Here is a 16,206-nt window from a genome sequence, read left to right as displayed (position 1 = left end):
CAGCAAAGAATCCTGTGGCACCTTATAGACTAACAGACGTTTTGGAGCATGAGCTTTCGTGGGTGAATACCCACTTCCTCAGATGCATGTAATGGAAATATCCAGGGGCAGGTATATATATGTGTGCTAGCAAGCAAGCTAGAGATAACGAGGTCAGTTCAATCAGGGAGGATGAGGCCCTGTTCTAGCAGTTGAGGTGTGAAAACCAAGAGAGGAGAAACTGGTTCTGTAATTGGCAAGCCATTCACAGTCTTTGTTCAATCCTGAGCTGATGGTGTCAAATTTGCAGATGAACTGAAGCTCAGCAGTTTCTCTTTGAAGTCTGGTCCTGAAGTTTTTTTGCTGCAGGATGGCCACCTTAAGGTCTGCTATAGTGTGGCCAGGGAGGTTGAAGTGCTCTCCTACAGGTTTTTGTATATTGCCATTCCTAATGTCTGATTTGTGTCCATTTATCCTTTTCCGTAGAGACTGTCCAGTTTGGCCGATGTACATAGCAGAGGGGCATTGCTGGCATATGATGGCGTATATTACATTGGTGGATGTGCAGGTGAATGAACCAGTGATGGTGTGGCTGATCTGGTTAGGTCCTGTGATGGTGTCGCTGGTGTAGATATGTGGGCAGAGTTGGCATCGAGGTTTGTTGCATGGATTGGTTCCTGAGCTAGAGTTATTATGGTGTGGTGTGCAGTTACTGGTGAGAATATGTTTCAGGTTGGCAGGTTGTCTGTGGGCAAGGATTGGCCTGCCACCCAAGGCCTGTGAAAGTGTGGGATCATTGTCCAGGATGGGTTGTAGATCCTTGATGATGCGTTGGAGGGGTTTTAGCTGGGGGCTGTATGTGATGGCCAGTGGAGTCCTGTTGGTTTCTCTCTTGGGTTTGTCTCGCAGTAGGAGGCTTCTGGGTACACGTCTGGCTCTGTTGATCTGTTTCCTTATTTCCTCATGCGGGTATTGTAGTTTTGAGAATGCTTGGTGGAGATTTTGTAGGTGTTGGTCTCTGTCTGAGGGGTTAGAGCAGATGCGGTTGTACCTCAGTGCTTGGCTGTAGACAATGGATCGTGTGATGTGCCCGGGATGGAAGCTGGAGGCATGAAGGTAGGCATAGCGGTCGGTGGGTTTTCGATATAGGGTGGTGTTAATGTGACCATCACTTATTTGCACCGTGGTGTCAAGGAAGTGGACCTCCCGTGTAGATTGGTCCAGGCTGAGGTTGATGGTGGGGTGGAAGCTGTTGAAATCATGGTGGAATTTTTCCAGAGTCTCCTTCCCATGGGTCCAGATGATGAAGATGTCATCAATGTAGCGTAGATAGAGAAGGGGTGTGAGTGGACGAGAGCTGAGGAAGCGTTGTTCCAGGTCGGCCATGAAGATATTGGCATATTGTGGGGCCATGCGGGTGCCCATAGCAGTGCCACTGATCTGGAGATATATATTGTCATCAAATTTGAAATAGTTGTGTGTAAGTATAAAGGCACAGAGCTCAGCAGCCAGTTGTGCTGTGGCATCATCAGGGATGGTGTTCTTGACAGCTTGTATTCCATCTGTGTGTGGGATGTTTGTGTAGAGAGCCTCTACATCCATGGTGGCTAGGATGGTGTTTTCTGGGAGGTCACCAATGCATTGTAGTTTCCTCAGGAAATCAGTGGTGTCGCGGAGATAGCTGGGAGTGCTGGTGGCATAGGGTCTGAGTAGAGAGTCCATATATCCAGACAGTCCTTCAGTGAGAGTGCCAATGCCCGAGATGATGGGGCGTCCAGGATTTCCGGGTTTGTGGATCTTGGGTAGTAGATAGAATAACCCTGGTCGGGGCTCTAGGGGTATGCTGATTTCTTCTGGTGTTAGTGTAGGGAGTGTCCTGAGTAGATGCTGTAGTTTCTTAGTGTATTCCTCAGTGGGATCTGAGGGAAGTGGCCTGTAGAATTTGGTATTGGAGAGTTGTCTGGCTGCCTCCTTTTGATAGTCAGACCTGTTCATGATAACAACAGCACCTCCTTTATCAGCCTCTTTGATGATAATGTCAGGGTGGTTTCTGAGGCTGTGGATGGCATTGCGTTCTGCACGGCTTAGGTTGTGAGGCAAGCGATGTTGTTGTTCCACGATTTCTGCCTGTGCACGCCGGCGGAAGCATTCAATGTATAGGTCCAGGCTGTCATTTCGACCCTCAGGAGGAGTCCATGTGGAGTTCTTTTTCTTGTGCTGTTGGTGGGAGGGCACCCGTGTATCAGTGCACTGTTCAGTGTTGTCCTGGAAGTATTCTTTGAGTCGGAGACGGCGAAAGTAGGCTTCCAGATCACCACAGAACTGTATCATGTTGGTGGGAGTGGCAGGGCAGAAAGAGAGTCCCCGAGATAGGACAGACTTTTCTTCTGGGCTGAGTGTGTAGTTGGATAGATTGACGATATTGCTGGGTGGGTTAGGGGTACCACTGTTGTGGCCCCATGTGGCAGGTAGGAGTTTAGACAGCTTACAGTCCTTTTTCCTTTGAAGAGAGGTGAAGTGAGTAATGTAGATCTCCTGTCTTATTCTAGTGAAGTCCGTTTGTATAGAAGTTTGGTTATTAATGAGAGTCTCCAGGTTGGAGAGCTCTTTTTTGATGTTTTCCTGTTTGCTGTATAGGATGCTGATCAGGTGGTTCCTCAGTTTTTTAGATAGAGTATGACATAATCTCTCACTGTGGTCCGTGTAGTATGTAGATAGCAGTGGATTTTTTACCTTTAGTCCATTTGGTATGATGTCCATCCGTTTGCATTTGGAAAGGAAGATGATGTCTGTCTGTATTTGTGCAAGTTTCTTCATGAGGTTGATGGATTTCCATTCCATACGGCTAAATGCAGTGCCTTGCATGGTGTCAAGTATCAGAGGGTAGCCGTGTTAGTCTGGATCTGTAAAAGCAGCAAAGAATCCTGTGGCACCTTATAGACTAACAGACGTTTTGGAGCATGAGCTTTCGTGGGTGAATACCCACTTCCTCAGATGCATGTAATGGAAATATCCAGGGGCAGGTATATATATGTGTGCTAGCAAGCAAGCTAGAGATAACGAGGTCAGTTCAATCAGGGAGGATGAGGCCCTGTTCTAGCAGTTGAGGTGTGAAAACCAAGAGAGGAGAAACTGGTTCTGTAATTGGCAAGCCATTCACAGTCTTTGTTCAATCCTGAGCTGATGGTGTCAAATTTGCAGATGAACTGAAGCTCAGCAGTTTCTCTTTGAAGTCTGGTCCTGAAGTTTTTTTGCTGCAGGATGGCCACCTTAAGGTCTGCTATAGTGTGGCCAGGGAGGTTGAAGTGCTCTCCTACAGGTTTTTGTATATTGCCATTCCTAATGTCTGATTTGTGTCCATTTATCCTTTTCCGTAGAGACTGTCCAGTTTGGCCGATGTACATAGCAGAGGGGCATTGCTGGCATATGATGGCGTATATTACATTGGTGGATGTGCAGGTGAATGAACCAGTGATGGTGTGGCTGATCTGGTTAGGTCCTGTGATGGTGTCGCTGGTGTAGATATGTGGGCAGAGTTGGCATCGAGGTTTGTTGCATGGATTGGTTCCTGAGCTAGAGTTATTATGGTGTGGTGTGCAGTTACTGGTGAGAATATGTTTCAGGTTGGCAGGTTGTCTGTGGGCAAGGATTGGCCTGCCACCCAAGGCCTGTGAAAGTGTGGGATCATTGTCCAGGATGGGTTGTAGATCCTTGATGATGCGTTGGAGGGGTTTTAGCTGGGGGCTGTATGTGATGGCCAGTGGAGTCCTGTTGGTTTCTCTCTTGGGTTTGTCTCGCAGTAGGAGGCTTCTGGGTACACGTCTGGCTCTGTTGATCTGTTTCCTTATTTCCTCATGCGGGTATTGTAGTTTTGAGAATGCTTGGTGGAGATTTTGTAGGTGTTGGTCTCTGTCTGAGGGGTTAGAGCAGATGCGGTTGTACCTCAGTGCTTGTTCTTGACAGCTTGTATTCCATCTGTGTGTGGGATGTTTGTGTAGAGAGCCTCTACATCCATGGTGGCTAGGATGGTGTTTTCTGGGAGGTCACCAATGCATTGTAGTTTCCTCAGGAAATCAGTGGTGTCGCGGAGATAGCTGGGAGTGCTGGTGGCATAGGGTCTGAGTAGAGAGTCCATATATCCAGACAGTCCTTCAGTGAGAGTGCCAATGCCCGAGATGATGGGGCGTCCAGGATTTCCGGGTTTGTGGAGTTAGAAGGGATCGCAAGGGTCATCTAGTCTAACCTCTGGAAAGACGCAGGATTTGTTGAGTCGAAATCATCCACGACACTTGGCTATCCAGCCTACCTTTGAAAACCTCCAGCAAAGGAGCTTCCACAATCTCCCAAGGCAGTCTGTTCCATTGTCCTACTGTTCTTACAATTAGGAAGTTTGTCCTGAGATTTAATCGAAATCAAGTAGAGATTTAAGGGTTTGCCACATGATGGAGGAAGTCTCTGCAGAGATTTAGAGGCTGCAGTGACTAAGGGGTTGCCTACACAGGGAAACTTACTGGCATAACTATATTGGTAGAATATAGCTATACTGGTATAAAGCCTCCTGTGGACACACTTATTTCAGAATAAGTGTGCCTTTTTCAGTTTAGCTCATATCACTTTCAAACACACAAACTAAACTGGAAAACGGCACTTTTATTCTGAAATAAGAGTATCCATCCAGGGTATACCACCGGTATAGCTGTAGTGGTATAATGTGTGTCTATAAATTTTCCTTGTTTAGACAAATGCTGAGTAAATGTAGAACAGAGCCACAGATATCCTGCAGACACTAATTCCTCATCCCAGTTTTCAATGTCTCAGGTGCTCAGAGAATTCTCTAAGTGAAAAGGCCCACTAACATGCTGGACTATAAAGAACAAGAGTCCCTTGAATCTAGCCAAGTATCAGCAGCAAGATTTATACCTCAGCAAGAACTGATATTAAAGTTGCAAGCAGTCTTTCCATACAGAAGTTCTTGGGCAGCTTGAAAGTTTCTAGATCTCTTAGTGCGCACTGATAAAGGGGGCTTGTAAGCATGCCATATAGTGTAAGAGTCATCTCATGGTCAGTCTGGCTAAGACCTGCACATGGAGAATAGTACCATCCCACCCAGGAGGAGACTCCCATAAGCAATGATTAATTTACTGGTGACGTTACTCTCTCAGACTCTGTAGTGTGCACTTTCAACTGGGATTCTACAGCATTCTGAGAGCTCTATGAAATGACTTCACCTCAATCATTCTTCAGCCGGTGAGAGACCTTATGTGCCATTTTGGGTGATGAGAAGCAACACCTTTAAAGTACCTCCTGAAGGAGAATGCAAAGGATTCCGTATGGTATAATAATAACCGTGTGTGTAGAAGAACTGTATTTGGCTTTTGCAAAGTGTTTACTCTGTGGTGCACATAGTACCTACCTAAAAGGAAAGAGGGAGAAAAACAGTATGCAGATCCACAGACCAGAAGATCAATCCTTTATGATTGAATATTCAAATAACATTTTTGTAAAACACCCTCCCTATATCAGAGTGAAAGAACAAACTAGTTCACTGTGCAATGTGTATAATGCTTCTGAAGAATTTTCAAAAAGTAACAGGGCTCAATTCCTCAAAGGCTCAGACCTCTCTCACTCCCTCCAGTTCTGGCACACACCATGGAAGAAATCTCTTCACATTCACTTCTACACACCCAGTTCATATGGCCAAGCCACAGCTTGTGTCACAGAAACCAGAGCTGAGCAAGCCAAGCAGCTGTCACATGGCAAACCACCACGAAGGAATTCAGTTCATCGCAAAAATGAGCATTGGTAGTACACAGCTCTCCTTATGCTTTAATGGCTTGTGTTCCTTCATTTTAGGTATGGAGCCCAGGAGGAGGCTGCACTAAATGCATTTTGCATTTATTCCTCCCTGTTACTAGTGTAATAAAGCTAGGCTTAGCTAGGCTGGAAGGCAGTAAGAGAAAGCTGATTTATGAAAAAGAAAACTCTTTTCAGCTGATTTGGAACTAAGGAGTTGTGCATAATGTTAACCTTTATAGTGTTTACTACTGTTACTCATTCCACCTTCATTACCACTATTACGTCGCTTGTTACATCCTATCTCTGAAACAGCCAGGGCTCCTGCCCCACAGAGCTTACACTTCACATTTGTACAACACTTAGCACAACTAGGCCCCAATCCTGACTGAAACCTTAGGCTGCTTCTCAAATACAAACAAACAATTATGAGGTAATACATTGGGGACCTGGAGAAATACGAAGTCAATAGAACCTCAATGTAGCATCAATGTGCTTCTCTCATCAATCTGAGAGGAAAAGTAACTGTACATCTTCCTCCCACTAGCAATTCTACAGTGCATCACTACAGTCAACCCGGTGATGCCCCCCTGGATACATCTCATAAGATGCATTCAACCATCTGCTCACACACAGACTACATATAAAAACTGAACTAGAAGAGCAGTAACTTTTTCCTAGCACTTTTGCGCTTGTATGCCACAACCCACTTAGGTTTATGTCAATTGTCAGTAACACATCTAATTGTCTTATAGCTTAATTACATCATTTTGGAGGACTGTATAGTCGATACACAATCCTATTCCGCATTCTCTCTGCTAGTTACAAGTATAAACAGGAATAGTATTTCTTCATATACTAAACTGTGGTTAACAGTTTATCTGACTATCAAGTTTTGGTAGATCGCTCCATATATCTTATTTTAAATAATTCCTGGTACAAAGATATTGCAGGGACTGTAGCAGTAAGCTGAGTTGACCGTCATTGGTCCTCTTGGGTGTCATGTGACTACAGTTTAAGCATTAAGCTACTGCAGGACAGGGCTTGTCTGCTTTGTGAAGAGCACCCAAAAAGCACAGTTGCTTCTGAATACACACAGTTCTCCTGATCACAGGAATATTGTAGCTGAGATTAAATGAGACTTCAGGAATTTTAAACAGATTCTGATGGCAAAGCTGTGCAGGTCAGGAAGAGCTAATACCTGTACTGATCCCCCATGACGGTCTGCAGCCAAGTGAGATGTCAGGTACGAGGTATTTGTCTGCCGGCTTGGTTGGATCTCCCACTCTCCTCGGCGATCTGATGACGCTGTCTGCTCAGGTGTTCAGAAGCATGACAGCAAGAGATGGAAGGAAAGATAAAGGTGAGCCAAGGCAAAGCAATGAGAATATAATAGTTAGTGGGGTTAGTTCACTGAAAAAAGCAAGGCATTTAAAGAACATTTAGGTTGGTTAAAAGTTCATTTTACCAAACACACTGCACATTTGAGAGCAGTAAGTGCTGGAGAGGATTCATTCAACCCACCAAATGGAGAAATGAATTTTCAGAAAACATCTGAGCTACTTCAGTATGGGTTCTGTTTAGATATTTTGACACAGGAATTTACAAACTAGTGAATGGAACTGTAATATATTTTTAACGAGGTCTGTCAAGACACAGATACTAGAGCTTATCTGCAGTGGGGTCAGACACACAAATCCAGCACTGGACATAGGACTTTTGAGTCCAGGAGCCCAAACTGCAAGATGTCTGCTGAGAACCATGTTTATTATACCAGGAACTGATTTCAAAACACACCCAGTAATGCAAAAAGAAATGCGCTCAAAAGTATTCACACCTACTTTGCAAGTGCGAGTTTTTCCTGAAAATAAGCCCAAGTAAATCAGAAGTTATTATGTTTTCTTCTTCCAAATGGAGACAAGAGTACTAAACTAGTCAAACTAGTTGTTTTCAGCTACCATTTCTTAGCAGGAAAGTTTTGCAGGCTATGGCTACACTCTGAGGCTTTTAGCGACATGGCTGTGCCACTACAGTCATGCCGCTAAAAGGCACACAGTGTAGCTCTCCTGCTGACAGAAAACTTCCACTCCCCATGAGGGGCAGCAGGCAGCTTTCTTGGCAGGAGAGTGCTGTTCATACCAGTGCTTTTCATCTGTAAAATGTTTGTCGTTCAGGGGTGTGTTTTTTTAACTCACCTGAACAACAAAAGTTTTGCCGACGAAGTGCCAGTATAGACAAACCCTTAGCTAACTCCTGAAATGTCAAGTATTAGCTACGGAAACAGAAGAAACAATGGCTTGCTCCATAATGGTGAATCGTATGTTCCCATAAAATCAAAGGTCTTCTCTATGCAATATGTGGCCAGTGCATCTCACCATGGGAACTATCAAACCAGTGTGTTAAACAAAAGTAAAAAAGCATCAGTAAGGGGAAAGAGAAGGACTGGTTAGAGTAGTGGTTCTCAAACTTTTGTACTGGTGACTCCTTTCACACAGCAATCCTCTGCGTGCGACCCCCCTTATAAATTCAAAACACTTTAAAATATATTTTTATATATTAACACCATTATAAATGCTGGAGGCAAAGCCAGGTTTGGGGTGGAGGTTGACAGCTCATGACCCCCCATGTAATAACCTTGCGACCCCCTGAGGGGTTCCGACCCTCAGTTTGAGAACCCCTGGGTTAGAGAGAAGAATGGAACACTATTGGTACAATCAGGTCAGTTTTTCTGTATGTTCGCTTATGTAACTTTTGGGAAGAGAGAGATACAAGCTATATCTAAAATACTGCACAAAGAGTAGACTGTCTACCGGGTGGCATGTTCCTTCTGCCCCAAGTGCAATCAGTACCTCTCACAAAGTAGAACTAGCTCAAATTAATGGTGAGAGACTGTTGTGCTTGGCATCCACTTAGAAATATAGCGCTTTACTAGGAAGCTTAATTCGGCTACCTGTCCAATAGAGATGGAACATTCTCTAATCTGGAGAGACCAATTCAAATGCTTCTCCATGCTCTCAGGGCTTATCTACAGGAACATAATTTGTGGCAAGCTGGCTGTAAATTTACACTGCACTACTGTACAGCATACTAAGTGCGCATGTGGACACTACTGCTGGGAACTAGAAGTTCCCTAGTGCACTTTAATCTACTCTCTTTCAAAGAGGTGAAGATCAAAGTGCAATAAGGAGCTTCTAGGGCACAGCAGCTGGGGCCACATTGACACTTAGCATGCAATATGCGAGTGTGGCCTTCATTTACATCCCAGCTTGCCATGAACTAAGTGTTCATTTAGACCAGTGGCTCTCAACCTTTCCAGACTACTGTATCCCTTTCAGGAGTCTGATTTGTCTTGCATACCCCGAAGTTACCCCTCACTTAAAAACTACCTGCTTATAAAATCAGAAATCAAAATACAAAAGTGCCACAGCACACTGTTACTGAAATATTGCTTACTTTTTCATTTTACCATATAATTATAAAATAAATCAACTAGAATATAAATGGTGTACCTACATTTCAGTGTATAGTATAAACAAGTCATTGTCTGTATGAAATTCTAGTTTGTACTGACTTTGCTAGTGCTTGTTATGTAGCCTACTGTAAAACTAGGCAAGTATCTAGATGAGCTGATGTACCCCCTGGAAGACCTATGTGTACTCCCAGGGGTATGTGTACCCCTGGTTGAGAACCACTGATTTAGACAAGCCCACAGCAGCAGACTACATGACAACAGTCAGTCAATAAAACACCCGTTAGCTGCATTACTATCACCACATAAAAGACACAGATCAGTGCTACTAGGGCAGGACACTTGGTATTCCTTTCATAAGTGTTACATACTCTATAGAGCTGTTCAGAATGTATAGCCTTGAGCCTAATTTGTATTTGATTTGCTCAAGTTATATGGTTTCCATCCTCTCTCCTTTTAATGAGAAAAAAACAAAAGACTCCGGACTTTCTGAACTTACGTTGGTTCTGTGGAGGTAGTAGTGGACTGACCGCACATACCTGAAGCAGTGAGGGTGTTGGCCATATGTGAAATCTCAGACACAAGGATGGTAGAATACTTTCTTGTTCTGATATGAAATGTGACTAATACTGATGTAGGTGAGGAATGCTGAGACCAAGGTCAACAGATGTCTAAGGCTTGAGTTTTCAGTTTCCCATAGCATATGGACAATTAAGCACAACTTTATTAACGAAAAGCGATGATGAATGAGAAAGGCACAGTTGAAAATGCACAAGAACCAGCACTAGTTCAAAGAGGACAAATGATCTCACTGTGCTCCTGAAAAAAAAGAGTCTGGAAACAAAAGAATGTGGTTTAAAGCTGAGACTACTGTTGCCTGAAGCTGGAGGGGCAGGGGAAGACCTTTATGAAAGCCACCTATTGAGTATGCGGCGATTCACAATTCACAGACCCCAGAGGTCTGGTTTGAAACAGTGTCTTGGATTCTGTTGTGAGGTAAACAGATTGATATTATTGTACAGTTTGGTTTTGGACAATACAGCTGTAAGAAACTTGCTTCCCCAAGCTCAAGCCCTAGGGGGTTATGCTCTCCAGTATGGGGTGAAAGGAGAAGGCTCCTGCCAGAAGAATTGACTGAAGAGGATAGTTTACTCTAGTGTCCAGAAAAAGTTAACGCTCTCATTATGGATTTATTGGCAGAAGAGAGTCTGGTAAGACGCTCCTTCCCTGGGCAATGCCCTTGGTAAGTTAAAAATTGCATGTATTACTAGTCTTGTGGGGGTTTCCCCCCCAAACTCGAATGAACTATTTGCAGTTTCCTGGAGAAGTAGCAATATGGAGCCGATAAAGACATGCACATCAGGAGTCTTCCCCTAGGACTCAAAGTACTTTTCAAAGGGATCAAGTGGCCAGGAGTGTTCGCATTTAAAAACATTGTGGAGCACCTAAGAGTACATCTACGCTGCAGTAAGAGACCTATGGCACTGAGTCTCAGAGCCGGGGTCTGACACCTGGTGGGCAAGAGGGCAGGGTCTCAGAGCTCAGGAGCTAGCATAAGTCTGAACAGCTACAGTGCTATTTTTAGTCCCACAGCCGCATCCCGCAAGCCTGACTCAATTGACCCGGTGCCGCAGGTTTTTCTGTGCAGTGCAGATCTACAGTCAGATATTCCCCTTTATGAAGTTACTGGCATAGAACAGTCTGGGGAAGCAATGCCTCCCTTCCCCTTCCACCTCTCAGGGGCTGAAGGGGGTTACATTAGCCTTTTATCTCAGTACACTTTATAGCACTGATTCCTAACGGTTTTAACTGGAGTCTCCCTGGGACACAAAACAACTGGGAACCTTCCCCACCCTGGCACATGCTGTTATCACCCCCTTTCTCCTGTGTTTTTCCTGTATATTCCATCCCCTGCCACCCTCCCCCACCTCAACATGAGCCTGACATCCTTCTGTCTGTTCTCCACTCCCTTCCCTCATCATCTTGTTTCTTGCTTATTCCTTTTCTCTCTGATGTGTATTTTGCTTCATGCTGCTGGTGATGACCTTCTCTGTCTCCTCTCGTGGTTGCTCCCCTACCCTAGTTTTTATTTATATTGCAGACGTGCCAGTTCGGGATATAGAGGCTTCATTATCCTAGGCACTGTGCAAACCATGGAAAGACACTTCCTGCTGCAAAGAGCTTAAAACGGAATTACTACCAAGCATCATGCTGACCAGGGTGCAGATGTCTCTGGAAGAGGCAAGCTTGGCAGCTCCCTACTGCTAAGAGAAACATGTCTGCAAATGAGAGTGATGTGGCCAGTATCATACTTATTTTTACCCTGAATTGGTTTAGTTTCAGCGTCTAGCCAGTGAATCACATTATGCCTTTGGCTGCTACATGTTTTAAGGACAAAGTCCGTTAATGATTGTAAGGTGCTCCAACATTACACCGGACAGCCACAGAATCACAATGTAGATACTTAGACATAAGTGTGTGCGCTAATACCCACTGAAGATGAAAAATGAATAGACCTAAAGGCAGCACACAGAGCAGTAACTCAAGCTTTAATAGCTGCTGCAGCAGGGGTTAAGATCTGATGCTGTTGCGATCAGCTAGAGCCTACAAAAGTCCAATACACCAGACAAGCTTGGAGTTTTAACCCTCTTGATGTCTAGTAACGGAAGGCGAAGAAGTCAAACAATGGCTATTGGAAGCTCTGATATTGTCTGGCACAAAATGACAGATACAGCTTAACAGGGTAAGTGGCTTTCTAAAGCCTTCATACTCTAAGGCCACAAGTTGCTCTCTTTAGGACAGATTGAGCGTGATCTGCTCAGTGTGCCTATAATCATTTAGCTGCGTAGAGTCTTGTGCTCCTAGATGCCCTGGTCAGCCTACCTGCAAGTTTTTACTTTTCTAGGAAGAAAGGCCTGATGTAGAACCATAATCAGAGAGCTCAGCTTAGTTCTACATGACTGACAAATCTTACAGGTTAGTACATACATTAAATATTATCAAGTATCAGAGGGGTAGCCGTGTTAGTCTGGATCTGTAAAAGCATGTCATGCATCTGAAGAAGTGGGTATTCACCCACGAAAGCTCATGCTCCAAAACGTTTGTTAGTCTATAAGGTGCCACAGGATTCTTTGCTGCTTTTATTAAATATTATAGCATTCTGAAATAGCCATATGACTCCCATCAACTCCTTCTGAGTTGGGTACCTATATCTGAGGGCAGAACTTGCCCAAACAATTCATTTTTATTTTAAATGGAGAGAAATAATGTTTAGTTGGTTCTGGGAACACAGAATACATCACTGATACTTGAGAGTATAACTGCCTGTTAAGTCACTCAATTAACCCAAAGTTAAGCAAAGATCCTCACACTAATCTGTGACTTGGCTAATAGTGGGCTAAAATGAATTACTCTTTAATTATGCTTTGTCAAAACATGCTCTGCTGCAGAAATACTTTTCCATGGTACAAAAATGCTTTTGGGAAAGAAATATTCTGAGCACCTGATCACTTTGAGGCTGATACAGACATCTTAGAGAACAGATTTCACTTAGGAAAGTACCTAGTAAAGTACAGTGAAGATGAATCCAACTTGTTTCTGATTCCACTTCATTCTCTGGTCTTTGTTTTACATAATTTGTCCTTTTGAAACAGCACACAGGAGCAGCTTGTGTACAGGACTGCAGACTCAGGCAAGAAGTCTACTGGCCCAAGCTGTTCTATGGCACTCAGCTAAACTGCAACATATTGTTGCAACATAAACTGCAGCATGACCTGGCCTCTTACAGCTACTAGTGAACATCTCAAATCCAAACAGCATGTAGCCTTCTGCCAAGAACAAAACAGGGAGGGGGTGCCACAAAATAAGAGCAAAAGAGAACGGGGAAGAGGAGTTACAAAACAGCAAAAAATCCCCAGAAAACAAGAGAGGGAAAAAAGAAGGAGAAAGAAAATGGACAGAAAACAATGGCTGTAATATTCACAAGGAGATGTGTCTGCAAACCAGTGGGGAACCTATTCCAAAGGTCAGATTTTGACATGGATTTGTAGTTTCTGTTGACTTTCCACGTATAGTTAGTTCTTTTAAAAGATGGGAAAGAGCAATGGAAACTGTTTCCAGAAGAAACTGGTTACACCACAGTGGAGAAGTCTGGTGATCAAGTGGACTTTGCACAGCTTGTCCAGTGTCACATTTCATCATGGAGAATATCCACAAGGCACAAATCTCTCCTAGAACAGAAGGAAATTAACAGCAGTAGCTCACAGTTACCCTGGCCATACACAGCATCAATATGGCATAAACCCAGGCACAGAAGTATAGCAGGGAATTACATATTGAGACAATTTTACCAACAGGAGTACAAGAGAAACTTCTCCCCCCAACCCCCAAACAATGGAAGTAGAACAAAATACTCTCCTACAATATAGGAAATGGTCTGAAGATCTGTGCCTTCAGCCAGTATCTTATGCCCCACACAAACAGGGCCGGCTCCAGCCATTTCGCCTTCCCAAGCACGGCGGCACGCCGTGGGGGGCGCTCTGCCGCTCGCTGGTCCTGCGGCTCTGGTGGACCTCCCGCAGGCGTGCCTGTGGATGCTCCACCAGAGCCGCGGGACCAGCGGAGCCTCCGCAGGCACACCTGTGGGAGGTCCACCGGAGCCACCTGCCGCCCTCCTGGCAACCGGCAAAGCGCCCCCCGCAGCATGCCGCCCCAAGCACACACTTGGGGTGCTGGGGCCTAGAGCAGGCCCTGCACACAAAAGTCTTGGATCAGGGACCTTAGTGACGAATGGGCAGAGGTTTCTCATCCCTTCTGGGCTGGGGAGGGAATCTTGTGGTAAGTTCATATAAGGCCGTATGTAAACCTCCAGGAGATGGGATTATTTAGAGAGAGTACCGTACCTCCTGCTACTTACTGGCTTTGGAGCCAGTGTTTTCTGTTGGGCTGGGTGGAGGTAGTTGAAGGAAGTGAGTTAGTCACCTGTACATGCATAATTGGGTGATGTAGCTTGCATCTCATTCATTTATGATGGAGGGGAAGGGCAGGGTTCTCATCCTCCTGATGAGTTTAGGATTGGCGCATGAAGTGATAAGATTTCCAGGTAAGAAACCCAGGCTGCAGAATAGGAGCACTATGAACAGAGATCACATCTGATTCCTGCTTTGCTGCACCTCTCCTGGGTTTGTTTGCATGTTTGGAATGCATTCTTCCAGCTTTTTCTTTTGTTAATTTCTATAATGTCTCAGTGTTGGGATATTTAACAACACTGTTTTGCCACCATATTTCTCCCACATCTAATCCAGTAGATGAGGCCAAGGTGCAACGTCAAAAGTTGTGTAGGAGCACAACACAAACTGTTGTGAGGGGGTTGTAGTTCAGTACTGAGGTGCATCAGAGTACCACTCTGGACACAGATTGGCCAGATAGGCCTTTTTGGACATTACTGGCATTATGGTAGCACCTAGAGACCCAATCAAGGTTTACACTGTTACTTGTTTGTACAGCCAGGGCAAGGGAGGATGAAGTAACAAAATGATCAGAGTTTAACAAAACAGAAGTTTCAGTTCATTCCTTATCTAACCAAGGCCAGACTCATGCCCTTAGGCATCATGACAGAGGCAGGTTTGAAAGGATTACAGGGCTGGCACCTTTAGAAATTTTGGCAGGGAATGTTTCCCAAACAGAGCAGCATGGGAAAAGGCACCGTGAAGTTTGGGCGAGAAGCGGACAGGCAGACCACAGAGGTTGCCATCGCTGAGAGAAAGCAGCAGTTAACAGCTTGACAAGTGGTGCTGTCACTAGATCTCTATGGTACAAGGCTGAAACTCCCACAGTATATAGATGAAACTGGAAGTCTCTGTGGTTCAGCTTCATCTGCCCACACTCACAGACCTTACTGTGTTAAGAGGATACATCATTTAAAAGCCATATTCTTGCTTTAATTAGCATCCTCTCCCCTCCAGGAACCCGAGGCAGCAATCTGCTGTGGAGTCCTTGCACTGTGAGACATTCATTTTCCTGGCTCTGCTGCCCTTTGTGACAAGAAGATTCCTTTAAGAGTCAGAATTGAAGAACTATCCAGCAGTCCACACATCACAGGGTCAGTTTTTCCACAAGGGCACTTCCCAGTTAGTGAGGCATCAACCAGGGTTTTCTATAGTCCAGGGACTTCTGACGCCACAACTCATCACTGCCTCTTCCACCAAGGAAAAGAAGTGATTTTCAGATAAAGAAAAGAAAGGTCCATAGAGTCCATCTGGACCATTCATCAACATGTCTACCTCAAGACAGACACTGGAACTCACAGAAAAGTTGATTTTAAAAATTACACATTAATGGTTGAAATGGTCTCTAGATTTTAAAAAATACCTAGTGGAAATGAACCATGCCAGGGTGTGCATTGCTATACTGCTGCACTTCACCTTCATCTAGATGCCTATTCTATTCTATCCAGGTTCTTATAGCAATCTCATCACCACAGTAACTGAGTGCCATCCAGCAGTTCATTAAATGGCATGACTAGCATCTCACATTTGCTATCTCCCTCAACCTCTTCCCAGGCGAAGAACTGTGTGTTTAGTGAAGCGTTTTTAATGTACGTCGCTCTGCATTTATATCAGAAGGCCGGTTTGCACCTTGTGCTTGGAGTGAAAGCTGTCGAGGTCTGTGACGGTCCTTTGTTCCTGAGTTCATTCCACATTTGTGACTCAACACATCCATCAATACCCTAGAAATGTGCACCTTGATTTGGCTAATTGCCAAATCAGTCAGTCAATGTGGCCAACAGTGTAAGTGGTCAATTTATCTTCCCCAAGACTGAAATAGCAGGGGAAGCTGTAGGACATGACAGATAGAGCTGTGCTATTGGTCAGACCCAATACGTATGAGCAGAGCTGTCTCTTTCAAGAACTCTGAAGTTCATAATAGATATGTCACTATTTGCGATTATATAAACCAATCCAAAG

At 44.5% G+C, this 16,206-nt stretch overlaps 1 protein-coding gene across 14 annotated transcripts in view; it reads right to left on the bottom strand.

The window, feature by feature from the left end:
• CSNK1G1 (casein kinase 1 gamma 1) overlaps positions 1-16,206 on the bottom strand; it is a 320,905-nt gene that overhangs the window by 21,097 nt on the left and 283,602 nt on the right. For 6 of the 14 annotated variants that reach the window (XM_030578653.1, XM_030578655.1, XM_030578656.1 and 3 more), the window contains one exon: positions 6,974-7,084. The exons of 1 other annotated variant lie outside the window; for it this stretch is intronic. In XM_030578653.1, the coding sequence (XP_030434513.1) occupies positions 6,974-7,084 (111 nt within the window). Of the gene's footprint in view, positions 1-6,973; positions 7,109-13,914; positions 15,274-16,206 lie in introns of those variants that run through there. 7 more of the 14 variants (XM_030578665.1, XM_030578661.1, XM_030578657.1 and 4 more) reach the window with 6 other exon arrangements.

This window comes from Gopherus evgoodei, chromosome 10 (assembly GCF_007399415.2).
Source record: "Gopherus evgoodei ecotype Sinaloan lineage chromosome 10, rGopEvg1_v1.p, whole genome shotgun sequence".
Classification (NCBI taxonomy): Eukaryota; Metazoa; Chordata; order Testudines; family Testudinidae; genus Gopherus; species Gopherus evgoodei.
This window is presented reverse-complemented; position numbering and strand designations above follow the sequence as displayed.